Source organism: Haliotis rubra, unplaced genomic scaffold (assembly GCF_003918875.1).
Source record: "Haliotis rubra isolate DU_JTF1 unplaced genomic scaffold, ASM391887v1 Scf2554, whole genome shotgun sequence".
NCBI classification, from domain to species: domain Eukaryota; kingdom Metazoa; phylum Mollusca; class Gastropoda; order Lepetellida; family Haliotidae; genus Haliotis; species Haliotis rubra.
In genome coordinates, this window is record NW_025766619.1 from 1960 (window position 1) to 29827 (window position 27868).

Here is a 27868-nt window from a genome sequence, read left to right on the forward strand (position 1 = left end):
CTGGCTTGCTCCTCCTGACTTCTGGCATGTCGTCTACAGACAACCGGTTCTCCTTGTCTTCATCATTCCTTGACCCCTTCTTTACACGGAACGTTCCTCGACGGACAAAGGAGTTATCTCCAGTTCTGCAGTTGGAAACATTCATAATTCAAAGTTGATTTTTTTTCATAATTTATTTCTCAAAGTTAATGGTGTTCTGACATATCTAACAATTACTTAAATTCTGTTTTCATCTCACAAAGATGTTTCAAGCAAAAAAAGTTCACCACATCCAACCCTGTGATTCTGATTCAATGACAGTCTCTCACCTTACAGGTGTTTGAGCATGTGTTGGATTTTGTTGTTTAATGCTGCACCATGCAATATTCCAGTACTATGCACATTATCAACCCTGGACCTGATAATCCAATGATTGATACTGTGAGCAAAGATCCACATCATCAGGATATGACGACACCAACCAATCCACGGCCTCATCACCTACTCATAAGGCATGTCATACCAGCATAGGATTGGTTGGTTGGTTGGTTGGTTTTTGTTTAACACAGCACTCAGCAGTATTCCAGCTGTGTGCCAGCGGTCTGTAATTACTAGATCCTGGACCAGACAATCCAGTGATCAACAGCATGAGCATTGATCTACGTATCATTGGGATACGATGACATGTGTCAACCAAGTGAGCCAGTAGTATATACAACAGGGGTACAAGATCAATTCCAACAAAAGACTCTGTAAAGCTTCATTTATGAAACCATGGTATATACAATAGCGGGGAGAGATAAGGGCCTGACAAAAGCTTTATTTCATAAATGAAGCTTTACAGAGTCTTTTGTTGGAATTGATCTCGTACCCCTGTTGTATATACTACTGAGCCTGACCACCCGATCCTGTTAGTTGCCTCTTATGACAAGCATGGGTTACTGAAGACCAATTCTAACCAATTCTATTGTCACAGTACCAGCATAGTGTAAAGTTAACTGAAGTCAAATACCGACCCAGGCCGTTGGTTCTCCTCATCACTGAAGGTCTGGTGCAGGACCTCGTCACTGTCCTCAAGCCTGGTTACCAAGAGCTGGCTTCGGGCCCGGAAGCTTTGCATGACCCGTTCCAGAGAAAACAGTGCAGGACTTGTCTTGATGTTTCGTGATGGTGGCCTCAGATTTGAGTAAAACTGGAAAGGAGGGAACACGAACACTTATCTTACCTCACACATGAAGGTCGCTTTCTGATTGGGTGAGCGCTCTTCTATTATTTTCAATGTACCCCGCTTACAAGCGAGTAACATTTCAATGTACACCACTGTCAATGGCAACTCATTTGGTACTTCGTGGTAGAAATTCTTTATCTCGACTAACATTGAATCACGTATGATGTACGAAAATTACCGATGTTTTGCGAATGCAAATCGATGGAAGGGAGATAACTCTAAATCTGTTTTTCTTGTCAGCAAAATCTAGCGATGGCTACAAAAAGATTTGTACCTGTGCTTCAAACAATTCAAAATTAACATTAAGGTGTTCGGTAAGATACATATGTTGTTCACTGGTCCCTCGGGGCCCATGGGTTCATGTACCCTCGATGTTTGTTTATGTTCCCCTTGCCCTTCGGGCTCAGGGAACACAAACAAACATTAAGGGTACATCAACCCATGCCCCCTCGTGACCAGTGAACAACTTATAATGTACTCTCTTGAAGGACATATTTGTGCTGCTTGTTATAAGGACACATCAATGTGAATACATGTAATTATCCAACCATGACAAATTATTCACTGGAACAACACACAGTACAATGTACAGCAAGGAGACCATATGGAAACTTGGCCAACCACAAGTCAGTGACATAGGCTTACAATAGGTATAGACTTTCCATGCTCACTAAAGTCACTGAACTACAACTGTGGAAAACAGCCAAGCTTAGTTATCCCATTTTCAGTTATATTTCAAGGGCCGCCTCCGTGGTGTAGTGGTTAGAGCGTCCGCCTGGAAAGTGGAAGGTCGCGGGTTCAATCCCTGACCGCGTCATACCAAAAGACGTTAAAATATGGTACTTGTTGGTCCCTGCCTGGTGCTCGGCATTAATGGGTACAACAAGGACTGGTCGGCTCGGAGTCAGTATAATGTGTCTGTGTGGGGTATTCATGCTTCACTGCGGCATGGTATCTCAGTGGGCTAGCACTATAAAACCAGCTTCAGTCTGGGCTAGTACAAGCAGCCGCACACACACATACACACGCATGCACGTCGTCATATGAGCGAAATATTCTCAAGCACGACGTTAAACCCAATTTCACCTCACCTTATATTTCAAGCTTGTAATCTCTCAAAATTCTAGGAGGTTAATAGTCATGTGACTTATCCCACTGGGTACCCATTTTCTGCTGGGTGAACAGAGGCAATTTTGAACAATCTCGCTTGCCTGCGGTGAGACCACATGTGTCACATGTGGTTTGTTGTGGAGTAGGACAGAGGTATATAGTATAAATAGTGTAAGGTATTAACATAATACTCATGTTTTACATCTTGTCTTAACCCGTGTCAGCTATATTCATCCGTCAGACTAATACAAGTCCTAAGAATTTCACACACATGTCATCCTAATAGCATTAACACAACATCATGAAACAAGACATAGGTCGATAACCCAACACCTTCACAGATATACCAACATTCACTTACATTGTCCTGTTTGCGATTGACGTGAGCAGGAACAGACTTGGGTCTTCTGCCCGTGACAGGAGGTGCACTTGACGTAACAGCAGTGCTGTCCAGAATGCTGCTTGAACCTAGCAGTGTCTCCTGTGATGGTGGAAGCACAACATGGTCACTATCCGTACATGATAACACATTGATATATAACATGCGGCCCCTGAGTCTCTTCCACTGCCAATCAATGTCAATCAATGTCTCTATCTAAAGAGGAGGATCACCAAACTAACAAATATGATATATGATTGCTTTGTAAACATTAGAATATGAACGTATAATAATGGTTTGCTGTGAATTAAATGAAAGGGATTAACATACAAAGGTTATATTTCTATTGTTGTGTTAATAGTTATCTTTTTAACAAAGAAGGTTCAAGGAGTCAGAGATGCCCTTTGATAGAAGCTCAGTTACATCACTGTTTGCCAGCTGTGCACAGAAAACCTGAAATGAAGCAGGTCAGATATGTTGTTGATGAATCAGTGACAGAGTGAGTGAGTGAGTGAGTGAGTGAGAGTTCTTAATGCTAGTGTTCCAGCTATACCACTGTGACCTGTAAATGCTAGTGGCAATTCAAAGATCAAACAAAGGGCCTATACATTCAGCCTAATCACACATAGCATAAAAAAATATCTCAAATCTATAATAAATAGTGTCGCTAGTGATAAACATGATAACCTTGTGTTGGTTCTTCACACTGAAATATCAGTTTAGAAAATTCAATATTGATTGTGGATACTGAATAATAATGAGTATATTTTATTGTTTTTTTTCAGTAAAAGACTACATGATACATATGCTATATTTGGGATTACACTTTCAAACTAAAGAACTTTTTGGGTGGAGTCCCACCTGGGATTCGAACCCAGACCCTCAGAGATTTGACTTCACCCTAAAAAGTAAAAGTATATATACTTCACTGAGGTAGTGTTATAACAAATACACGCCCGAAGAATTTGACAAAAATCTGGACAAACAGTTTTTAAAAAGCTAAAAGGAGCGGAAATCATATTCGTTAGTTGTCAATGTGCAATATCAACATAGTAGCTTCCACTTCCCAAACAATGAATCAAAATTAAATGTGAGCATTTCAATGGCAACAGGGTACAGTGGCAAGATCATGTCTTGTTTAAACAGCAACAAAAAAGATAGGTGCATATATTTAAATGGTATGTGCTGACACCAGAAGAACCACCCCTAAAGAACAAAATCTAGTAAAAATGTAAAACATGTTCAGTGTTGGTCTGCAGTGCTTCTGTTCAATCATAAATTAACCAGTTCCCTCATAGCACCCAGAGGCCCAGATAAGCTGCGTATCCGGCTAAAATACGCATATAAAATTTCCAATTACGCATTGAAAAATAATTGTTGCATACCAATTACGCATTTAAAATGTTAGATACGAAAAAAGTTTAAAACAAATGCGTACAGAATATATTTATAAAAATCGCTTGCGTAATGAAAAAGACATTGATTGCTATCAAGTTGTACTGTTAGTATAGGACAAGTGTTGTACTGTCAGGTATAGGATGAGTGATTTTTTATAAAATCATTTCCATTATATTTAAGTTGGTTTTGATTAGGTATGACATAAGGCAGAACATACCTGCTTAGTTAACTTACTCAATGATATATACTTAGGTGAGTAATATGATGACTGAAATGTGCACATATTTGAAAGCAGTGGGTAACGGAAAATGAAATACCCACTCAATATTCATAATACCCACTCCAAAAAAATACAGTGGGCACAGTACCCACATGAGCTAAATCTTATCTGGAGCTCTGGCACCTAAACATTCAGTACATTTAACATTTTGGACTCATAGAATTAATTTTGTACTGGTACATGGCCTCTTGTTCTAGGGTGTGCTAAAATGTCAAGATTATGTGTTACAAAGTGTTCCGAAGCCTGGAACGAGGAACTAGTGATCAATCGTGTGAGCATTGGTCTATTTGGCTGGGGTTCATGACACACAACCAGACAATGTCTCATTACATGCCGCAGTAAAATCAATCATTTCGTGACAAACATACTACTATGCCTCGTGGCGATCATGGCATTATATACTACTCACACTTTGCTAAGGATCACCAAAATTCGAAACTTTACTTAAACGTAGATGTATAATTTGAAATTGTATCCATTTATCCATCATTGTTTAACACTGGGTAAATAATGATATGGTAACACATCTTTAGGAAAACAGCCACTTTAAACTAACCATATGCACTTGATACTTGTGTAACCATAAAAATGGTTTTCATGGCACCAATCAACCACGTCTCTATCATCATGTAACAATCTACCGTGGCTAATCTCAACTGGATTTGTCTCTCATAACAATCATGAGATACAAGGGACCACTTTTTCCTAACACTTAATTCTACTAAGAGAGAGGTGTACAAAGATGGTGCTGTTGCCAAGAAGAACTAATATGCATGTGCAAAATTATGTGATGAACATATGAAGGATGAATACCCCTCGTTGGAAATGTTTCTTTTGGAAAAGGGGACTTTGTTGATCAACCTCATCATGTATGACCTGGATGTCTGGCTGCAATACATTTAAACAGGAGATGAATACACAGAACATAGCCGGACTGCTTGTCTAGGGTAAAATCACTCTGCTACCAAGGGTAATCAATAGTCAGTAGACAGAGTCTGGTAAAATACTGGGTTTTAACAACAGTGAATATTGTCCATATTAAAATGGTAAAAGGTACTGTAAATGATGCTAAGCGTTAATGATTCTGTGTCGCAAGTTGTCCGGTGAGTGATTTTAGCATAATATCAGGGTATGAAACTCCCAAAACATTCAGCCAGACCACTTGCTAACCCTGACCAAAACTTACCTGCCGCCAAATAATTTAATTTGACACGGGACGTAGTTTATCATCCAATTGGGAATCATCATTTATATTTACGAGTGAATTAATAATGATTTATTATCCTGAAATATGATGAATATCTTCATATACATGTCTAAATTTTGACCCGACCGTCGGGCAGGTGAATTTGAGAATCTGGCGACCTGTCAGGCAGGCAGGTATTTCGAAAGCTGATAATACCGGAACTGTTTACTTGAAGTTCGGCTAATATTGTTCTTATAACAACAGTAAAACTTGTTGAAACTGATGATGAGGATTTGTAGGCTTCTTGGCAAAGACTGCATCATGAAATTAAAGATGTGTTTTATATCAAAAATTCTTTCAACTCTCTACGCTTTGGTGGTATGTGAGACAATACTGTTCAAAATTCAGAACTTTCTCACCGAATCTGATAAAGAATAAGTGCTGATGAATTTGGCACCAAATGAACACAATTCACTCCAAGGTGTTTGTTGAAAATTATTTTCTGATTCTTTGTTGTATTAAAATGATCATGATTATAATAATTGCATAAATATTTACTCAAGAACAGTGTATTTGACAATATTGTATCATGAAGTATCCCATTACACATCATAGTTGATACTGACTGACTGAGTTTGGTTTTACGCCGCTTTTAGCAATATTCCAGCAACATCACGGCGGGGGACACCAGAAATGGGCTTCACACATTGTACCCATGTGGGGATTCGAACCCGGGTCTTCGGCGTGACAAGACAACGCTTTAACCACTAGGCTACCCCACTGCCCCTAGTTGATACTGAGATTTTGGTGTAGTTTCTGCCTCTGTTCAAATTGTTCTATTTTCTCTATTACTGCATGACTTGTAGTTAGAAATCAATGTTCCTTTTTCCTTATTCCAAGAATGGATAATATTTATGGAAAGCCTTCATAATAATGACATTGCCTCAGGAAATCTGTGAGTGAGTTTAGTTTTACACCGCACTCAGCTATATTCCAGCTATATGGCGGCGGTCTGTTAATAATCGAGTCTGGACCTGACAATCCAGTGATTAACAGCATGAGCATCGATCTGTGCATTTGGGATCCTATGACATGTGTCAACCAAGCCAGCGAGCCTGACCACCCGATCCCGTGAGTGCGCCTCTTCGACAAGCATGGGTTACTGAAGATCAATATTCTAACCCGGACCTTCACGGGTATCAGGAATCCTGTAGAGATGAGACAAGAAAGAAGTGAGGTAAGGTTAACACTGGTTAGTACACCATGTGATCATGTCACATTTGACATCCTTACTTTGAGAGCTCTCTGCAGTTCCTCGATCTTCAGCTGCTGCTCCAGCATGTTCTGTTCCTGGGCTGGCATGCGTCTCGAAGGAGGACTTGAGTGCTGCATTGCCCTCGGCCACTTCCTTCTCCTGCAAGTTGTACACCATCATGAGTGGCGAGCAAGACTCAAGGCTGTTTTCAAACAATATTTCAGTTATACCATGTGGTCCACTTTATATGGCAGAAACACCTATGTGAAGCAGGTCATATCCAGTTTACCGCACTGTCTAAACCCTAGAGCATGAGGATGGTGTTAACAAACTAACAATAACCTCAGGGTAAACCAGGAATCAAATACTGTGAAACATGTCTAAACCTGACCCCCCACAAGACCGAAATAAAATGCTGGATTAGACAGTGACGATCATTTCATGCCATCATGACACACAAAGTGACTGACGAGTCAATAAAACCGATGCCTATTTATCTACTCTCTGACACATGTCACTCACTTGAAAACAGTTAATGCAATCCTCCAGTGATAAATCCTACGAGCGTTTGATTCACCGCGTGATCACTACTTCCTGATTGTCCAGCATGCCAAGAGGATTAATTAGTGTATTGGATTATGGGTCCTTGATTGACTGCTCATACCCATGCCGGTTTAGACAGTGTTAATTACAATTAAAATTGCTTGTTGCACCAGAAAGTCATGACGTGCCATTTAATGATCATAATATCGTTGTACAATGGCGGGACCAAAATTTTATGCCGTTCTGACATGGGCCCGGATTAGACAGGTGCTGGTGTTGGCAGGTTTCACTGTACCTTGATCAGAGGTTCCTTGCATGCCTAAGGGAAGCAACTCTTTATAATGAACTAAGATTCTGATGGTGACTGGGATCAACCATGACCCATATCAGTGAAGAGTGAGTTGCATTGAGCATTTTACTTATACTGGGGCAAATTAAAGATTTTTACCCAAAATTTCTGCTATTATTTTATCAATATAAAACCATGCATGGATTCAGTCTTAGCTTACTTTCAGAGACCATGACTGACTGAGTTTGGTTTTACGCCACTTTTAGTAATATTCCAGCAACATCACGGCGGGGGACACCAGAAATGGGCTTCACACATTTTACCCATGTGGGGATTCGAACCCGGGTCTTTGGCGTGACGAGCCAACGCCTTAACCACTAGGCTGCCCCACCGCCCCTCAGAGACCATGAACAAGGACACATAAAAATCTTGTGGGCGGGGCAGGTGACTGACATGATTCTGCATCAGCAACCTACCAGTTCTTCGATTCTCTCTGCCAGGTGGTTTACTTCTCGCGTCTTCTCAGCAAAGATATCTTCATCACTTCTGAGATCGTCACGACACTGAGTAAACACAAGACATTATTGAACTAGAAAAGCCAGTCTCTTTCATGGATGTATGGACAAAAGAGAATAGAATTTTGTGCCTCAATACAGGACAAACTGTCCTCTGGACAACAAAATACTTAGGAAAATAAATAATGATCGCTGAGGAATAACAGATTATCTTTCCCAGATGAATAAATGGTGTTAATCCTAATCCATTGGCAAGCGACTTACAACATTCATTCAATTAGGGACAGATTTCCATAAATCTGAGTCTTAAGTAGATTATTCTATAAATTACACATTAACATTTTAAGAGTGAGTAAGTTTAGTTTTAAGCCGCTTTTAGCAATATTCCAGCAATATCACCGTGGGGGGACACCAGAAATGGGCTTCACACATTGTATCCATGTGGGGAATCAAACCCGGGTCTTCGCCGTGACGAGCGAACACTTTAACCACTAGGCAACCCCGCCGCCCCGACATTTTAAGAGAGAAAATGAAGAAAAAAGAATATATGAAGGAAAAGGTGTCCAGGTTATGTAGGTTCAGTCCATCTGACATTACCAGGATTCAGTCTGAGCATATTTACCTTTCTAAGTTCACTCTCCAAATCTCTAATGGTCTGGTTCTCCATGCTTTCTCTAGATAATGTAGAGGGAACTCTGTTTTTTATCTGGAAAGATGAGGTGAGTACCATATCATTAAAGCTCAAACATCAGAATCAATATACACAATCAGCCAGGTTAAACAAGGGAATGAGAGAATGCTCTAGTCAGCAGTAATCTGGTCACGACAAGGTGACTTGTAAATACTCAGTTCAGTGAGTGAGTGAGTGAGTGAGTGAGTGAGTTTAGTTTTATGCTGCACTCAGCAATATTCCAGCTATATGGCGGATGTCTGTAAATAATCGAGTCTGGACCAGACAATCCAGTGATCAACAGCATGAGCATCGATCTGCGCAATGGGGAACCGATGACATGTGTCAACCAAGTCAGCGAGCCTGACCACCAATCCCGTTAGTCACCTCTTCGACAAGCATGGATTACTGAAGGTACATTCTAACCTGGACCTTCACAGGTGAAATACTCAGTTCAGGAAACCTTAGACAACATGGACAAGGGCCCACTTGTGACAATCTGATCCTCTTTCACAAATGTTCTTTGACTACAAGAATGGTGTAATACCGGCTAAGGAATCACACCAGCCAATATAATGGGGACCTACTGTACCCTGTACTCTTCTACAGAAGTACTGAGGATGTTCTGTGCCCTGTAAACCCTACCAGAGAGACTGGAAATGCCTGACAAGAAGGAAACTGGAGACCTAGTGTGTTCTTTAATAACCACTAGGTTAGGTACTCAGGACCTACTGTTCCCTGGAATCCCCACCAGGTAGGTACTCAGGACCTACTGTTCCCTGGAATCCCCACCAGGTGAGGTACTGGGGACCTACTGAGCCCCAGAATCCCCACCAGGTGAGGTACTGAGGACCTACTGTGCCCCAGAATCCCCACCAGGTGAGGTACTGGGAACCTACTGTGCCCCAGAATCCCCACCAGGTGAGGTACTGAGGACCCTACTGTGTCCTGGAATCCCCACTAAGTGAGGTGCTGGGAACCTGCTGTGCCCAGAATCCCCACCAGGTGAGGTACTGGGAACCTACTGTGTCCTGGAATCCCCACTAGAGTGAGGTGCTGGGGAACCTACTGTGCCCCAGAATCCCCCACCAGGTGAGGGTATTGAGGGACATACTGTGTTCAAGAATCCCCACCAGGTGGGTATTCAGCACCTACTGTGCCCCAGAATACCCATGGGTCCACCAGATGAGGCACTGGGAGACCTACTGTGCCCCAGAATCCCCATCAGGTGAGGTACTGGGGACCTACTGTGCCCCAGAATCCCCATCATGAGAGGTTCTGAGGATCTACAGTGCCCAAGAATCCCCACTAAGATTACCAAGGACATTCAGTGCCCCAGGAAAACATAGGGTTGGGTACAGATGATCTATTCTGCCCCTGAAATGTCCATGGGATGACTAATAATTCACATGTTTAAGACTATCTGCTTCAGACAAATGTTGCAAACTCTACCTCTTCCATGAGATCCAGCCAGTCCTTTAGCCTGATGTCTTGACTCTTGGACAACATCTCTCTCTCCTTTATCTCAATCAGCTGCTTGTAGGCTTCCTCCGAAACCATGCGGTAGTGGGAACACTCTGTCTGTAATCTGAAAACACCACAGCCATCTCACAAACATGGTCAGAAACAATCAGCTCATCTAGCTGGTGAACTTGTTGGGAGTTTGTTTCGTTTAACTCTGGAACAGTAGTTTATCTGTGAGTGAGGTGAGTGAGGTGACTGAGTGAGTGAGTTTTACGCCACACTCAGCAATATCCCAGCTATATGGCGGTGAGTGTATGCATGATAAAGATGAGTGTCACCCGTGAAGATCCAGGTTAGAATTGGTCTTCAGCAACCAGTGCTTGTCGTAAGAGGCGACTAACAGCATCGGGTGGTCAGACTCGCTTACTTGTATTCAAATTGCGTAGATCGATGCTCACGATGTCAGTCACTGGAATGTCTGGTCCAGACTCGATTATTTACAGACCACTGAATATTGCTGAGTGCAAACAGACAACAAACAAACAAGGATGAATGTAAGGTTACAATCCACATAGAGTTTGCTTCATCAGGTCTGCTGAATCCTCACATTGCTTGGACCTCTCCTTCCCAAACACCTGGCTTAAGTCTTGCTGCATCTTTTCCATGTGCAGCTCTGCCATCCAACCCTACCCATGCTCAGGTATAACCTCCCACTCACCTGACTACTTTCTCTTCCAGTTCCTGTATAATATCAACATCTTGCTGCATCCTCTCTATGCTTGGGTCTCTCCCAGCACTGAAAACTGATGTGCGCTGTCGCACCAGTTCTTCCCGCAGTGCCTAAAGTAACAGTAACTGAGTAAATGAACACGTACACTATACGTGGGTGAAATCCATCTCCAATAACTGAGTCTGAAATGACACTAAAAGAGCCAGCTCATAACTAAAATCATGCTATCCACTTTTATCATCCCGCAAACTGTTTGACCACACAAACACCATCTTTTGACAATAATATTGGTGAGGGGAAAATCCCCCGAATCATCAAAGGGTAGTTATTAGGGCTCCTTGCCTCTAGGCAGGAGACCTATTGTAATCGTTCGGATTATTATTATTATTATTAATGTAATTTTTAGAGTAAAATTGATATTTTATACTTATCCTGACTCATGCTCTTTTGCTTGTCTTCTTCTTCTTGCGAACATAGTGGAACACTTGTATCTCCTTATTTGAAGCTCCCTTCAAAATAAAATCACTAATTGGTACTCACCACGAGTTGCTCCCCTTTGCTTCCCCTGGCGGGAAAGGTGTCGCCACCCTCTGGCCATGTGCTCCACTCTCTCCTGATTTAGCGAGCCCAACACTTGAATTTACAGGGAAATCCAAAGTGTTATGTGGGGAGGATGGGAGGGCTAACCTCATGAGTCAGGATAAGTATAAAATATCAATTTTACTCTAAAAATTACATATTTTTCCTTATCCTGACTCATGCTCTTTTCTTGTAGCATCCTACTGAACGGAGGTGGGTAACATAATACTTTGGATTTATAATTAGTGATTTTGTATAGATATACTGTAATATCACGGGGAACTTCATGAAGGCTTAGATTTAGGATGTTTCCTGTATAAAGAAACCATAGGTTATATAAAAGCCATTAAAGGGGAATTACATTATGAATATATTGAACAATACATATAAATATATATATATATATAGGTGACTCTGATAGAGGCACTGAAATTGACTATACCAAAGTATATGCTTAAGGTTGAATACTTAAGCTGAACATATATACATAGCCCTAAAACTCCGTGAGAGTTATAAGCTAGATGAGTATGTATAAAATACATATTAATCTTGTGAGGATAATATTTTAAGCCTACGAGGGACTGTCAGTTGCTGAGCGAGGACCAGTGGTCAGAAATGGTGAATGCCAGAGACATCTTCTGTAGTGATGTCTCTCAGGTAGTGATTAGCAAATACCATGTTAGATTTCCAATAGCATCCTTCCATAATGCGTGTTCAAGGAACAGTTACGTGTAGAGGCGAGGTAGAGGCCAGTGCCCTGATCTCATGTGGATTTGATGCTGTTGGTGGGTTCAAGCCTGCTGCCTTGTAGGCACGGAGAATGACAGTCCTTATCCAAATAGATATTGTGGTCCGTGACACTTCTGTTTGATTACGGTAGGCGATAAGGGGATGAATAAGCGTTTGAGGAAATCTTCTCCTTGTTTTGGATCGTCGTAAATAAACTTTGAAGCTCTTACCGGACACAGTGATAGGTCTTGTGTATCTTCTGATCCGAGAATAGAGGATAAGCGCCCGGGATGTGGAATAATCTGTCTGGTTGACCTGGCAGTTGATTTTTCGCGATGAAATCCCATCTTAATCCGAGTGCGGCTGTGTTATGATTGTCATCAAACTGTATCCTCTCGTAATCCAGAAGCGTGAATTTCAGACATTCTTGCTGCTGTGGCTAGCGATAGCAGAAACAGTGTTTTCTGTGAGAGAAATTCAAAGTTTGTCGATTCCAAAGGTTCATAGACCTCACTCGTGAGGAGTTGTAACACTACATTCAGATCCCAAGCTGGGCGTGGAACTTCGCTTTTGGTCCTCCAATCGAAAGCTTCGTAGTAAGGCCAGTAACTCTGGAGATCTTGTCAATTTGACACCCGTTCTCATGGTGATTACAGAACTAAAGCGCGCAAGATATGTTGATATCGTTGAACCTTTAATTGTTTGTTTTGGGTAGGTAACACAAATAGTCTGCCACTTGAGGTTGTGAAGCCTCTCTTGCTGTAAACCCTTTCTTTGTTGCATAATTTTGAAACTGTGCCACTTGTCGCCGTACAAGGATTACGAGTTGAGTAACGTAAGCAAAGCGTGACTGCTTTTGCCGCCCTGGCAGAATATCCTCTCTTGTTTAAACACATTTGTATACAGTCCATACGTGTAGTTGGAACATTGCTGGGTTTCCGTGCACTTGTTTGGTGTGAGGATGAATTAACAGGTTTTTGGCGCAGGTAGCTCCAGTGTTGGTTGACCGATTTCTTGAATTAGTATGGGAAACCACGTTCTGGCCGCCAGTAGGGCTACCAAAGTGAGTTGTAGGCTCTGTGTTTGTCTGATTTTCTGTAATACTTGAGGTATTATTGCTGGCGGTGGCGGAAGCTAGCGCACGCATTGAGGCCTTCCATGATAGACTTAGCGTCCGTTGCCCAAGCTTGGGGTCTGGGACTGGTGACACGAATGTTGGTAGCTGATTGTTGAATCGCGTGGCGAATAGGTCTATTAGCGCTCCTAATTGCTTGATTATCTGTGCAAAAATTTCCCTGTTGATCATCCACTCTGTCGGTGATGGTAGATGAGGCCGAGAGGCGTCTGCTAGTATATTTCTGGCTCCGAATGTGCACTGCTCTGACATGTAGATTTAGATCTTGTATTAAATCGAACAGTTGAAAGCTTAGGTTCAAAAGGTTCATCGATCTCGTTGAGCCTTGCTTGTTTATGTAGAAGCGCCACTGTCGAATTGTCTGTATGGATCATTAAGGCGCATTTGTAGAAATGTGCTCCAATGTAGAATGGCGTTGATTACAGCTTTCATTTCTAGACTGTTTATATGGAGTTTGCATTCTTGCTGATTCCATAACCCTGATATCGTGTGGTTGGTGAGATGAGCTCCCCAACCTTGGTGGTGGCGTCTACATACAGATGGGTTTTGTATTCCTGCTCTGCTAAACAAATCCCTTCGCAGACATTCGATTTCTTGGTCCACCATAGTAGATGCGGTCTGAGATGTTTGGTAGACTGAATGGTTGTACATCGTTGAGATGTCGTTGATGATGAGACCTGTAGGGGCGTAACTGTAATCTGCCTGTGACAGTCATGTCTTGGGCTGATGTGAGAAGACCTAGTAGGCTCTGCCATTGTCGCAGTGGTAACGGAGAGTAGAGCTGGTGGAATGGTCTGCTGTATCTTGAGCCAACGGTCTTCTGGTACCAAAATCACGGTTGCGATTTGTGATGAATCGAATACCTAGGAACTGCAGGTCTTCTGCGATGGTACTAGGTCCGACTTATGCAAGTTTACTAACCAACCCTAGTTGTGTTAGTAGCTTTATGATGTAATTTAACTGTAGTTTGAGAGGCGCGAGTGGATCTTGATCTACTTGTATCCCGCCGTCGAGGTAAAGCGACTGCGTAGCCCTTGACGATGTAGAAATTTGATAATCGGTTTCGTTATCCTCATTGAATAGCCAGGGGCTGATGATATTCGAATGGGAGTACTTTCCACTGGTAATGTAGCCCTTCTAGAGTAAATCGTAGGTATTTCCTGGAATCGGGATGAATGGGGATGTGCAGGTAGGCATCCTGTAGATCTATGCTGCCCATGTAGTCCATAGGACGAATCATCTGGCGTAACTGAGGTAAATGTATCATGCGAAACCCGGTGGTTTCGTAGATAGTTCTTGTTGAAAAAGCTCATGTTGTAGATGAGTCTGTATTTCTCCGTGGAGTTTTCTTGGGAACTAGGAAAACTGGGGAGTAGAAACCTGGTTCGGCGTTTGCTTGATCTATTACTTCTATGGCCTGTTTGGATAGGAGTGATGAAACAGCCTCTCTTATCTTTGGTAGTTGTTGCTTGTAAATCGAACTTGGGGGTTTGATTGTCAGCGGAGGCTTAACCTGTAGAGAGATCACGAAATCCGTGTTGAAGAATGTTGTAGGAGCGTAAAGGTCTTGCAATATTCCCCAGTTTTCCCAGTGTAGTTGGAAGCGTCCACCCACTTGAGCTGGCTGTACTGGAGCGGCTGGGGGTGGAAGACTCCAGTCGTTCGAACCTGTGTTTCAGCGTCTATAATTGCAAGGGAACCTCTGGGTGTCCTGCCTCTTCCTGATCCTCCTCTATAGTTGCCGTATGGGGGCTGAAAAGAATCTTTACCTCTAGAGCTGGCTATCTTCCTGTCTCTTGCTCTTTGTAGGCCCGTGAACTTAGATCTGCCTGAGTATCTCTGTGAAGTCTGACGAATGGCGCTGGCTAGTGTGTCCATCGATCTAATCATAAGGACTTCCCTGGAATCCTTAGAGACTTCCTTGGCGACTTTGTCGATTTCTCCGTCAAAGATGGATGTTGTCGACCCGCGGGGCTGTATATAAAGTGGGGCTGTAAAGTTCTCCCCAATTACAGGAGGCGAGGAGGCCTTGGCGACGAGCTAAGGTCAGTGCTGCTGAAACAGATGTAAGATGATCCGTTAAAACTGCTGATCTTTCTTTTGCATAAGTAAGGCAGAATAAATCATTCTATCATCTTCCGTCATCGTGGAATCCCGGAATCTAGTAATAAGAGTCTCATTGATCGCCCTAGATCTATTTAACCCAAAGAACATCGATCTCGTCATGGTTTCTATATGAGCCAACTGCGATCATCCATCTTGTAAATCTTGTTCTTTACATGCTGATGATCTTATAGTTCTCATCGATGTCCTGGGCCTTGTAGAAGGAGTCCATGTTATCGTGGAGAACTTCTTGGCTTGAAAGTTGGGCAGATGTGGTATCTGAACTTTTCGTAGCTTTCTGGAAAGCTGCATCTAGATTCTAATGGCACTGCCGATCCAATCGTCGATCGGGGTAGAGTGATTGCATCTGGATCATCTTCCTTCATCAAATCGTCTAAGCTGTATTGCCACTTTTAGATGGTGATGTGAGATCTAGGTTATTGACCATCCAATACCGTATCTCTGCATCAGAAAATATGATTCCTCCATCATCCTCAAAACCATCATCATTAACAAATTGTAGATGCTCTTGGGGACGCGTGTAGCTGTCTGTATATCTGATGAGGTTTGTGGCGATCTAGTTGACTTGTCGCAGCTCTATGTGGAGATCTGGCTTGGTGATCGACCTGGTGATGAGCGAAGTGGAGATGCGTCTATGGGATGATCTTCGGAGACTTGTGGTGAATGTTGATAGCTTCGCGAAGCTCTTCGGGCCGTCCCTCGATGTTCTTCTAGATGATGAAGATCTGGAATCATATGTCCTTGTGCGAATGCCGCCGCCAAAGCTTCATTCGTCGGTCGAGGAGGATCGATGATATGACCTTCGAGCGAAGGCTTCGTGATGTCTGATGGTCTGAGTCCATATCTAGAGATGAAATCGAAGATGGTGATGATCTCTCCGCCAAGGCCTTGGCGCCCGAAGCTGTACATCTAGGTCCGCCGTCAAGGTGGTGCGGGACTTCTTCGGCGAAGGTGACATCGTCTTGGCTGCTACGTTGGCCGGGGGTGCCTCTGGGGTGCTGTCACGTTGGAGCCTTGCTTGGCTTCGGACCCTGCTTGCGCGCAGTTTGTAGTGGTCCTCCATGATGTTCATAATCTGCCGCATCATGTCTTCTGGGATGATCTGTGGCGAAGTCGTCGGCGTCTTTTCTCGCGATGGGGTTCACATCAATGGCGTCTGGCGTCGGTGTAGAAGGCATCAGGCTGCATGGTGATCTCTGCAGAAGTCACAGTCGCTGACATACCGGTCGCTTCTTCTGCCGTAAGTCGGGGATGATTATCGGCTGATCATCGTAGAGGCCCAATTCTGCTGCTGGAAGCGATCTCGGCTGAGAAAGTTCTTGCTGTCTTCGTAGATTTCCCTTTGGAAGTCTGCGCTGCCCTGGTGTCCCTCAATCTGCGTTGAGGCGGCGATGAGGCCCTCTTAGACTTGGTCTGCAATGGCCCGAGATGTCTGGGGAGGGCGGTCGTTTCTTCGAGGTAGCGGACTGCGTCCCACGTTCCTCTGCCGCAGGGGTCTCTAGCAGAACACCAGACGGGAGAGGGTCGATCGCTAGCAGCTGACTGGATGGAATATCTGGACTCTCTGCCATGTTTTGCCCTTGTTTGCGTGATCTATCTGCAGCACGTCTTAAGACGCAAAGGTGATATTTATTAAATGCAGAATGAGATAAATTAATGCAGTAACTGCAACGTGAATTAAACGCACACGGCGTAGAACAACTAGGGCATATTACATGTGGATCGGAGGCAGAAAAACGTAATCTACAAATCGTACAGATTTTCATCAACGTAAAGCTAACTGAACAATCACGAATACACGTGAATAAACAGTAGAAATACGATAATTAATCAATACAAATAGTAAAGGATACTAGCTATACCTCTATAGTAACCTATGAGAGGTAAAAACTTTTACAAACCTGGAGAGGTTATGAATTCTTTGAAGAAAAGTCCTCCTTGGGGTACATATAAGCATTAAAATGTCCATTTTAAAAGCCTACGACAGTTGTAACAATATTTCAATAAAATATTTTACCAAACAAAAAACTTGTTATGTGTGGTGAGACCACCCCTACAGGGCCCCGTAGAGGGCCCCCTACAGCCAAGAGCAGGTAACTCTGGCTGTGTACCTCGTACCTCACTTTTCATGCTGAACGTGTCAGACAGAATGAGGGGAGGGAGGGACGTTCCCCAAGGAGGACTTTTCTTCAAAGAATTCATAACCTCTCCAGGTTTGTAAAATTCTTTTTCAGAAGAAGTCCTCCTTGGGGTACATATAAGCATAAGACAGACTCCCAGCGATGTTGAGTTAGGGAGTGGTATTCTGTCTGCCTAACATACCCCCTAGTTCAGTCGAAGAGCACAGCCGAAGCGACAGAGAGAGAAAGTACACTCACCTAGTCACCTGACCCGCTGATGTCAATCAGGCGGGGCGGCAAGGCGGGGAAAAGGAGCTAGCCGATAGGCTATTGGTGGAATGATAAAAGCGTGACGCCAAGTCCCACCCCCAACCATCAAAATGGGAGGAAAGTATGGGGTGAGTCCAATATATATCCCTCAGCAACCCAAACCAGCGAAAGCGTGGTGCAGGGATGAACACAGTGACTGTAGCAGTGATGATAATCGCTACATACGGTAAAACCACCACCAATGTGATACCACCACCCGATAAAAATTGAGGAATTTATTAACACCTACACCATGAGAAAAGCAAGCGTGATTTCTAAGGCTCATTCGGCTAGAGAATCACCGACACTGCCCACTGGTGAGAACTGTCTGGCCAAACCGAGCACGGCTCCCGTGAGTGTTTGTCCAGCTGATAGTGGCGGATGAGCGTACTTCGGTCGGCCTCCAGATAGCAGCTGAGCAGATCTCCTCAATGGGCAGTGCAGCTATGCTTTGATGTCGCCACTGCCCTAACCGAATGAGCCTTTAAACCCTGAGGGATGGTTAATCCTTTGTAAGAGTAACTTCGAACAAATGGCAGAGACAAGCCACCTAGATATGGTCTGCTTGTTGGCGGAAGACCAACCTTGCCACCGCCATAACAACAGAACAGCTGCTTATCTTTCCTGATAGCAGCCGTTCGGTTTGATATAAGCCCTGAGAGTCTACGGACATCTAAGGCGGAGCACGCGAAGAGAGGTACCGGACGATGGAGGCTGAGTGAAAGCTGGCAGTTCGATAGCGCCGTTATATGAAAGCCTCGCGACCTTAGGGACGGTAGGAGTCTGGCAACCCGAATACTGACTCTGTCTTTGTGAAAGACAGTCAGAGCAGGATCCGCTGACATCGCATGGATATCACCTACCGCCTGCCAGACGTTACCGCCACAAGAAAGGCAGCCTTCCAACTTAACAGCTGGAGTGAAAGAGGCGACAGATCGTGAAAGAGAGGACGGACATCCAATCAAGAGCGATTGACAAGTCCCATCGGGGACTAATCCGCCCGGACAGTCGGACGGATTCTGTCCACGCCTGCTAAAAGCGCCATGCGAGAGGGTGCTGCCCAAGAGAGAGCACCGTCGGCAGGGATATGGAAGGCAGAGATTGCCGTGGAGTAGCCCGGATAGTAGACGCGGCTAAACCGCTTCTAACCGAGACTGCAAGAACTCCAGTACTTCAATTACAGTTGAAGAAAAGGGATCAAGAATCCTCTGCCGACACACCAGCGCAGCATAACAGGCCCATCTATCCTCATACTGAACGTTTGTCGAATCCTCCGCGAAGCCAGAATTGTGTCTGCAACTGGTGCAGGAATTCCGCCGCGTGGGAGGCTGCATTCCGACAGAGGCCAGGCCACCCACTGAATCCTGGGATTCGGTGGCGCCCGTTCTGGGATAGTAAGTCCGGTCGAAAGGGTAATAGTACAGGAGGCTGAGCCAGAAACCTGAGAAGTACCGAAACCAGCTTTGAGCCGACCAATTAAAGGGTGCAAGGAGCACAAGAAGTCGAGCTGGTTGGGTGGCAAGCTGCAAGAGGACTTTGGGAATCAGGGTAGTGGGCGGGAACGCCCACAGAACCCTGTCCGTCCAATCGAGCTGGAAAGCGTCTTGGCGATGGCTCGATCCGTATCCGAGAGCAAACACCGAATCTGGTTCGTCCCCCAGATGCAAACAGATCCACCTGGAACGACCTCGAACAACTGGGAGATAGCCCGAATATCCCCGATGGAGCATCCACTGCGTGTGGGGCCAGGATACGACGAGAGTGCATCTGCTCGAACGTTGTCCGCCCTGGGAGATAAACAGGCATTACCCGTATGTCGAACTGGTCGCATTCAGAGCAGAAACTGCCATGCCTCCTGCAGAAGAGACGGGGAAACCGTACCGCCCTGCTTCAGGATGTAGGTCATTGCCGTCTGGTTGTCCATCTCGAGACGGACCACACGGCCTTGAACCTGCTCCCGAAGTCGTTTGAACACCAACCTGACTGCTCTCAATTCTAGCACATTGATGTGCAGTTGCGCGCCGCTCTGTGACCACAGGCCTGAGACCGACAGAGGCTTATGCGCCCCCACCCTGTGAGGGAAGCGTCCGTCTGAATTGAGAGATCTGGCGATGGGATGTCCAAAGGGGCCCTTGGATAAATTCCCGCCAGTGTCCACCACCGTAAATGAGGAATTAGCCACCCTGGAGTGTGGAGAATCAACTCGTAACCCTGGGTGTGGACCCACATTCGAGCTAGAGCCTGCTGAATGGGTCGCATCCTCAACCGCGTTCGCCAAACGATGTCCACCGTTGCCGCCATGTTGCCTAACAACTGGAGCCAAGTCCGAGCTGAGGCCCTGGGGAACTCGAGAAATTGTAACACAACTCTCTGACTTTGGTGACGCGGTCCGGAGACAGGGAGACTATCCCTCGCGCTGTCTCGAATCTCGCTCCCAAGAACACCAGATCCTGGGTGGGAACCAGTTCTGATTTCTTGAGGTTGATAATCCAGCCCAACTTGGTGAGAATACTCATCACAGCAAGTGTCGCCTTCGACTCAAGTGAGTGGCAAAGCGCATCTGAGGAGCCAATCGTCCAGGTATGCGGGTGACAGCACCTGCCCTGTGACCTGGCTACCTGAGCTGGAATTAGCATGAGTTTGGTGAACACCCTTGGCGCTGTGGAAATGCCGAAGGGGAGTACCGAAACTGATAGCACCTCCCGCCGAAGGAAAACCTTAGGTATTTCCGAACTCGGGTGCATAGGGACATGGAAGTACGCTGTCTTTGAGGTCGCATTGATCGGAGCCAATCTCCTTCTCCACAGACGAAATCACCGAACGCAGTGTTTCCATCTTGAAGGACGGTACCTCTAACATGTCGTTTCAGACCTTTGAGGTTTAGAATAGGTCTGAACCCTCCGCGTCCTTTTGGTGACAAGGAAATAAGTTGAGTAAAACCCAACATTTCTTGTCCCACAGGAACCACCTCTATGGCTGCCTTGTCCAGCAAGCGACTGGACCTCGCCTCGAGCACTTCCGCCTTCTCTAGGGCAGCCGCACTGGAGTGCAACGGATCCCGGAGAAGGGGTGGGTCTCGCTTCCACTGTGTGGCATGTGGCCTTCCCTGAGTGTGGACAGGACCCGAGGATTGGACGTGACTTTTTCCCATTCCGACAGGAAGAGGGAAAGTCGACCACCCACAGGGATATGTGGCAGGAGACATTGAATACCTGACTTTGGCAGTACTCGACTGCTTGGTCTGGTACCAACAAGGGCTCGGGAGGAATTATAGCTGGGAAGCCGGGCTGACTTCCCCCTTCCTCTGAAAGGCTGGTGGGGCGTGGCCTTGCCCTTGCCCCTGCCTCTGCCCCTTACCCTCCTCGCTGGACTGCAAGGGCTGAGCCCATTTAACAGATTCCTTCGCCGCCGCAGAAGGATATCGCGGAGGAGACAACCTGGGAGCGTGGCGAAGACGTGTGAGGCTGTTCCAGCAAGGGCTTAGAGTCCTTGAAGGTTGAGACAGCCTCAGCTCGGCCTCCCGGACTACTGTAGCTGCCCCGGGAACAGGGTAGAACCCATCGGAATGGCAGCCAGCAGAGCCTGCTTGCGTGGCAGGTGAATACCTCGCCAATGAAAGTTACAGGCGACGGAGGCCCATCACCGCCGACATCATTTAAGCGGCGACCCGACTCGACCTGATAGAATCGCTCGGCGCCAGATGTGACTGTACCTCCGTTAATTGCTTAGCCAAGGTGGAGGGAGGCGAATCTTCCTTCCACCCCACCCACATCCAGTAGTTGCCTCTGCAACACCGAGATGTAGGCGGAATGGATCGCCACTTTGAGGCATTGAACCGCGTGCGGTATTGCTCTTCAAAGGATCGATAGGCGATTTAAGCGCTGTAGCTGCTAGTCGTGGAACGGGCGGAAGCCGGGCGATCTTGCTTGGCTGAAGCCATAGAATTACCGGCGAACCCCCAGGGCTTAACGGATGCGTAAACACAATCGTCAACCACTGGGGGATTGTAGAGGCAAGCTCTCCCATGAGGCACCGACGGTCAAGTTCCCTGGCAAATCGAACCTGGACCTGGTACCACAGAGGAGGGGGCTGATTACTTCAGACAAGACTGAGGGTAATATACGCCCAGCCTTGTGTCCCCCACCTTGTGGGAGCAAAGCCTCCCTGGGAGGCTTAACCTCCTGAGGGTCGGTGCGCCAGTACTGACCACTACCTGGGGCAGGACAGAAGCAGGCATTCCCGCACCTGCCTCAGGGACGCGACCGAAAGCCAAAACCAAAGGCGCATTCAACTCCTCCGACCCTCATCCTCCTCCTCCATAGCCTCCTCGAATCGATCCTCAATGAGTGAGGTCTCTGTTTCCAGAGAGAGCTCTGAGGGGATCATCCGAGGGTCTACATGAGAGGGACAAAGGCTCCGAGCAGAGCCGGGTTGCTCCGCACACACCGACCCAAGACTTCGAGACGGAGTCGGTGCCGCGTGATGAGGAAGAGCCGTGCTGGGATTCCTCAATGGGAGACAAAATGATCCAGACACCAATGGCCCGCCAAGCCGGGCAAGCGGTGGGATCACTCGTAAGTAGCGGCAACTACAGGGACTGCCAAACTACTAACTACTGGACCAGACCCGAGCCAAGGCTCGGGCCGGTGTAGCTAGTTACTAAGCGGAGGGTGGCCAGCAACCGAGACCTAAACTTCGAGCCGACGCACTCCCGACAGAAACCCCACACCAGAGCCTAAGCTGAGGTTGGGAGCACTGCCCGCCATAGACCCTCGCACACACACCGTACCTGGTCGGACGCCAATCTCCTGACGGAGGCCCGCCATCGCGTCAGCCACGAGAGTGTGGACGAATCCATCTGCTTCTGCAATATATCAGAAAAGTAAATCAATTGTTAGCTGGTTAGAAACAGGGACAGGAGGGGGGAAGGTGCCTGTGATGTTGAGGGGATGGCAGGTGAAGGAGCCGGAGGCCCGTACCCTTCGGGCCGCTTAGGAGCATCCCCGAGAGAGGAAGCTTCAAGCCTTCTTTTTTTTTTTTTTATCTTTGTCTTTAGCTGACTCCTGACCCCCAAATGTCCCCCCCGCCTGAAGTAAGGACGTGTAGAACATGTAATCAGCACGCCTGGACTTGATGGTGCTGGGGAGAAAGCCACGACACATAGAACAACCTTGTTCGTCATGGGCTTCCTCCGCTAAACAACGTAAGCAAACCAGGTGGCGATCCTGAGGCGACAAACTGCGCTACAGGTGACACACCCCTTGGGCTGCAAAACAGAACCACGCTTATGATAATAGCAAGGACTGTAACGATATACATAATATAATATGCACACAACAAAACAGAACAAAATACAGCTCTCGGCTTTATATTTTAACTGTTACAGCAAAGCTATTAAATACTAGCGTAAAAGCCATAATAGCGGCGCAATTCGCGCATAGGTGACAAAGAGCAACATGTGTGAGCCGGACACGTAAACGCGTCACGAAAACACTCAAGCAAAACTTACCTAAAGCCTGGAAAAAAAAGGAATTTAGGCAAGTATAATCTACAAAATGAAATATCAGCCCTTTCACAACCCGACTACAAGGCTTTTTCTAAAGCCAGGAGAAGGAAAGCAAACGGGACCCCGCTGGTCCGCCATCTTGCCTGCCACATTTGGCTGGAGACAGCTTAACACGCCCGTAAAGTTACAACAAATCATGAATGAAAAAGTCATACAAAGATTCCAGCTAGGCCGAGGCGAAAAAAGGAACCATACATACAGGATTTGACTCTATCCTCACTCATCGCTCTCTTATTTCTTGGACCATGCAATCGACCTACACGGCCGACGACAGCATGAAAAGTGAGATACGAGGTACACAGCCAGAGTTACCTGCTCTTGGCTGTAGGGGGCCCTCTACGGGGCCCTGTAGGGGTGGTCTCACCACACATAACAAGTTTTTTGTTTGGTAAAATATTTTATTGAAATATTGTTACAACTGTCGTAGGCTTTTAAAATGGACATTTTAATGCTTATATGTACCCCAAGGAGGACTTCTTCTGAAAAAGAATAAGAGATTATCAAAGGATATGGTGTGTAAGGAGACACAAGGCGCTCTCACATCCTGCTCACTGGGCGAAGAAGGAGAGAGTGAAGCACATGGCCAGAGGGTGGCGACACCTTTCCCGCCAGGGGAAGCAAAGGGGAGCAACTCGTGGTGAGTACCAATTAGTGATTTTATTTTGAAGGGAGCTTCAAATAAGGAGATACAAGTGTTCCACTATGTTCGCAAGAAGAAGAAGACAAACAAAAGAGCATGAGTCAGGATAAGGAAAATTTTTATTATTTTGCCGATTTTTTTACCAAACATACCTCCTAAACTAATGTTCTGAATCGCTTACAAAAAATCACACAGATGCGCACCGAGGTGAAGATATTCCCCTTAAAAATCTCTAGGCTCTAGGGCCAATAGCAAAGGGGAGATAATTCAAAATAATTCCAAAATTTCAAAGTTTGACAGCAAATATCTCAAGAACTAATTGTTCCAACACTTCCAAATCTCTTGTACAGATGCACAATTGAATTCCCAACAATTTTGCCTGGACGGGTCAAGTCCCTAAATTGTACCGTTTGGCAGATATTTTTGTTGTCAGTTAAGGACCATGTTTTTCAGCAGTTTTCTGAGTAGTTTGCTCCTAAAATGTGCTGTGCTGGAAACCATCAGCTCCAGACATTTCAAACTTTCCATCACTGATGTCTAGTAACCATTGTGCAAATTCTGCACAAAAGTGCCAGTATGATAGATGCAGTCTTGGTGATTCCAGACACTAATTGTTTTGACCGTGAGACCCAAGGAAAACTGAGATACAGCCTTTAAAGAGGGAACTATTCTTCTCCAGAACTTCTTAAAAAGTACATGACCGCCACGATCCCGGCTGTATTTGGAAGATCCGTTTGCCTGTCAAAAACATGTTCTGGCTCCGTTTGGACGATGATTTCTAGCCCTCAAATACAATTCAAACACCTGTAACTCTCAAACCAACCGTCCGATTTCGACCACAATGTACCTGTACAAGTGGGCTATTAGTTTTGATTATAACTACTGATTGCAGTAATGTATCTCCAAAGACTAGCACTAGCACTAACTAAAACTATTACAACTTTCATCAAATATGTGACATACACAATAGGCTGGATAGAACTAAAGGTGTGGAGCCCCCTCATCGTTGCTTGCAACTATATTTTCATGATACAATTCTCAATCAATAACACCAACAGACTGACTGAACATGACATCAATACAATACAATTCAGAGATCATCTCACTTTGTGGCATGACATGGGTACCAGTATTCCACTGACTGACTGAGTTTATAAGCCACGCCTTTAGCAATATTCCAGCAATATCCGCGGCGGGGGACACCAGAAATGGGCTTAACATTGCCCATGTGGGGAATCGAACCCGGTCTTCGGCGTGATCGAGCCAACGCTTTAACCACTAGGGGCACCCTACCCCCACTCAGTATTCCGAGGTGATCATACAATGAAAGAGTGAGAAGTACAAACCTTGATTTCACTTTGCATTTCTTCAAAACGAATTGACTGAATGTCTCTGTTTACAATAGGCTTGTTTCTTATGTTCCTTGCCTGAAATGTAAGGTGCAATGACCGGACTGACTGAGTTTAGTTTTATGCGGCTTAGCAATATTCCAGCAACATCACGGGCTGGGGACACCAGAAATGGGCTTCACACATTGTGCCCATGTGGGGATTAGAACCCGGTCTTCGGCGACTTGCCAACGCTTTAACCATTAGGCTACCCCCACAGCCCAAGGTGCATTTGAAGTAAGGGTATGATATACATGTATACAAGAACACACATACAATGAATTTTGCATTTGGTAAATAACCTCAAGTGAATTTGTTCATTTGAATACATACTGGTCTTGTCCATTAGCATATTTGAGAGCATTGAGAGATTTTCCCCATTAGCATATTTGAGACCATTAAAAGATTAAGGGCCTTACCTCATTTGCATATTTGTAAGCACTAAGGGACCTGCCCCATTAGCATATCTGAGACCATTGAGAGGAGAGACTTGCTTCATTAGCATCTTTGAGAGCACTGAGAGACATGCTCCAGTAGCATATTTGAGAGCATTTAATGACTTACCCTATTAGCATATTTGAGAGCATTGAGGGACTCATCGAAGTTGGCAGAGGCTGGACTGATACAGCAGATCATAAGGGTCTGTGCATTGCCACCAAGGGAATCCTGAAACAGCAATGGGAGTTTCACTGTGTGGAATCTGGTTTCATGGCAATTCAGGTGTTCAGGTACTGGGATAGTGAGCGAGATTCACTAAACCTTTTGACAGTATCCCAGGTATAGCAAGGCAGCTTAATGTGGCTGGAATGCCGGCAGTGATGCAGGCCTCTGAAGTTTACCACATTGTCCTAACCAACAAGAATGGGCATAGTGCTTAGGGTTTGGTATTGCCAAATTTTCGTATTGCGATATTTTGTGATATGTGTTGGCGTATTGCAATATGTATTGCAACATATTGTGAAAGTGTAGCACATGACTTAAGGCATTAAATCGTTGTTTACTTTCTTTGAAACAATGCCACTGGCCACTCAGATGTAATTACATGAGATGAATTGAAAATGTTCCCAAATTGAAGACTTTGCTCTATTAGTAGTTTTGACTACATCCACGAAATTACCGAGCGTGATCGGGTGAACCGTTCGGCGAAAAGTGTACCGCCAATACATCAGATTGTGAAGTTAGAATTGCAATATACCGGTTAACCGGTATTATCGCGCACCCCTAATAGTGCTGCAGAAACATAATCAGGGTGAACCCACAATCGTTGGCTTTTGATGTGCCCAAGGGGAACAACTCTTCCCAGCAAATCAAACCTAAAGACAACCAAGATACAGAACTCTCCACAGCTTCCTGTCTAGGCTAACTTGGCTACCTGCGTGCTTAAAGGCATGTACAGAGTACATAGACAGTCATACACATAAATACCTTCAACAAGCGTGTAATCTTGGACTCCCGGTATGGAATGTGGGTGCTCTTCTTCTTCGGATCCCCGAGGGCACTGATGACGCGTTCCCAGTGACAGAAGTCCTGTATTGATGAATGGACTCTGGAAACAGAAACACGGACCCTACTCATGATAATCCTATTCAGATGATCTGCAATATCCAGATCTTTTCTCTAAGAAAAGTAGACAGAACTCCCATGGTGCAGAGTAAGTGTGAATGGTATTAATGCCACTTTGAAAAAGGTTCTTGTTATATTATAGATAACTGAGAAACAAATAAAGGATCACAGATCACAAGCGTTCCTTTAATATTTTCCAGTTTTCATCACCAGTTTGAATAGCACTGTGGTGATGAAAACCGGAAAATATTAAAGGAACGCTTGCATTTTCCTGTGATCCTTTATTTATTTCTCTCAGTATAATGTGTGATGCAAGAAAGGAAATATGCAGGTTTCAGATGTTTACTGAGGTGGTGGGGTAGCCTAGTGGTTAAAGCGTTCACTGGTCACGCCGAAGATCCGGGTTCGATTCCCCACATGGGTACAATGTATGAAGCCCATTTCTGGTGTCTCTCTGCTGATATAGCTGGAATATTGCTTAAAAGCAGCATAAAACCATACTCCCTCCCTCACTCATTTAGATGTTTATCACACTAGCAAAACCTAGAAACATAATTGGGGCATACTGGTATTTGAACCCACAATATATGCCCCATGATGAAACTCAGATGACTTGGAGGCACTCAGCACCACTGAGCTAGAAAACACCCTATTTGAAACTCCATGCATGCAAGTTTCACATAAAAGCA

At 45.1% G+C, this 27868-nt stretch overlaps 1 protein-coding gene across 1 annotated transcript; it reads right to left on the bottom strand.

The window, feature by feature from the left end:
• Positions 1-27191, bottom strand: LOC124279731 (kinesin-like protein KIF27). The gene is made up of 11 exons (XM_046715594.1): positions 27042-27191; positions 26181-26282; positions 25575-25655; positions 11015-11136; positions 10285-10420; positions 8785-8868; positions 8124-8210; positions 6854-6974; positions 2679-2798; positions 996-1171; positions 1-125 (listed from the first exon to the last, which is right to left on the bottom strand). Exons 1-10 carry the CDS (start codon positions 27189-27191, stop codon positions 1053-1055), a joined length of 1122 nt encoding a protein of 373 aa, XP_046571550.1. The 3' UTR covers positions 1-125; positions 996-1052.
• Between the last annotated feature and the right edge of the window lie 677 nt (positions 27192-27868).

What these genes read in the sequence shown, in the direction of transcription:
- LOC124279731 (XM_046715594.1), bottom strand. Translation starts at nt 27,191, where the DNA reads ATGAGTAGGGTCCGTGTTTCTGTTTCCAGAGTCCATTCATCAATACAG. An exon ending in CTCTCAAATATGCTAATAGG is followed by an intron (nt 25,656 to 26,180) that starts GTAAGTCATTAA and finishes CTTACATTTCAG; the next exon opens with GCAAGGAACATAAGAAACAA. An exon ending in TCAATCGCAAACAGGACAAT is followed by an intron (nt 1,172 to 2,678) that starts GTAAGTGAATGT and finishes CCTCCTTTCCAG; the next exon opens with TTTTACTCAAATCTGAGGCC.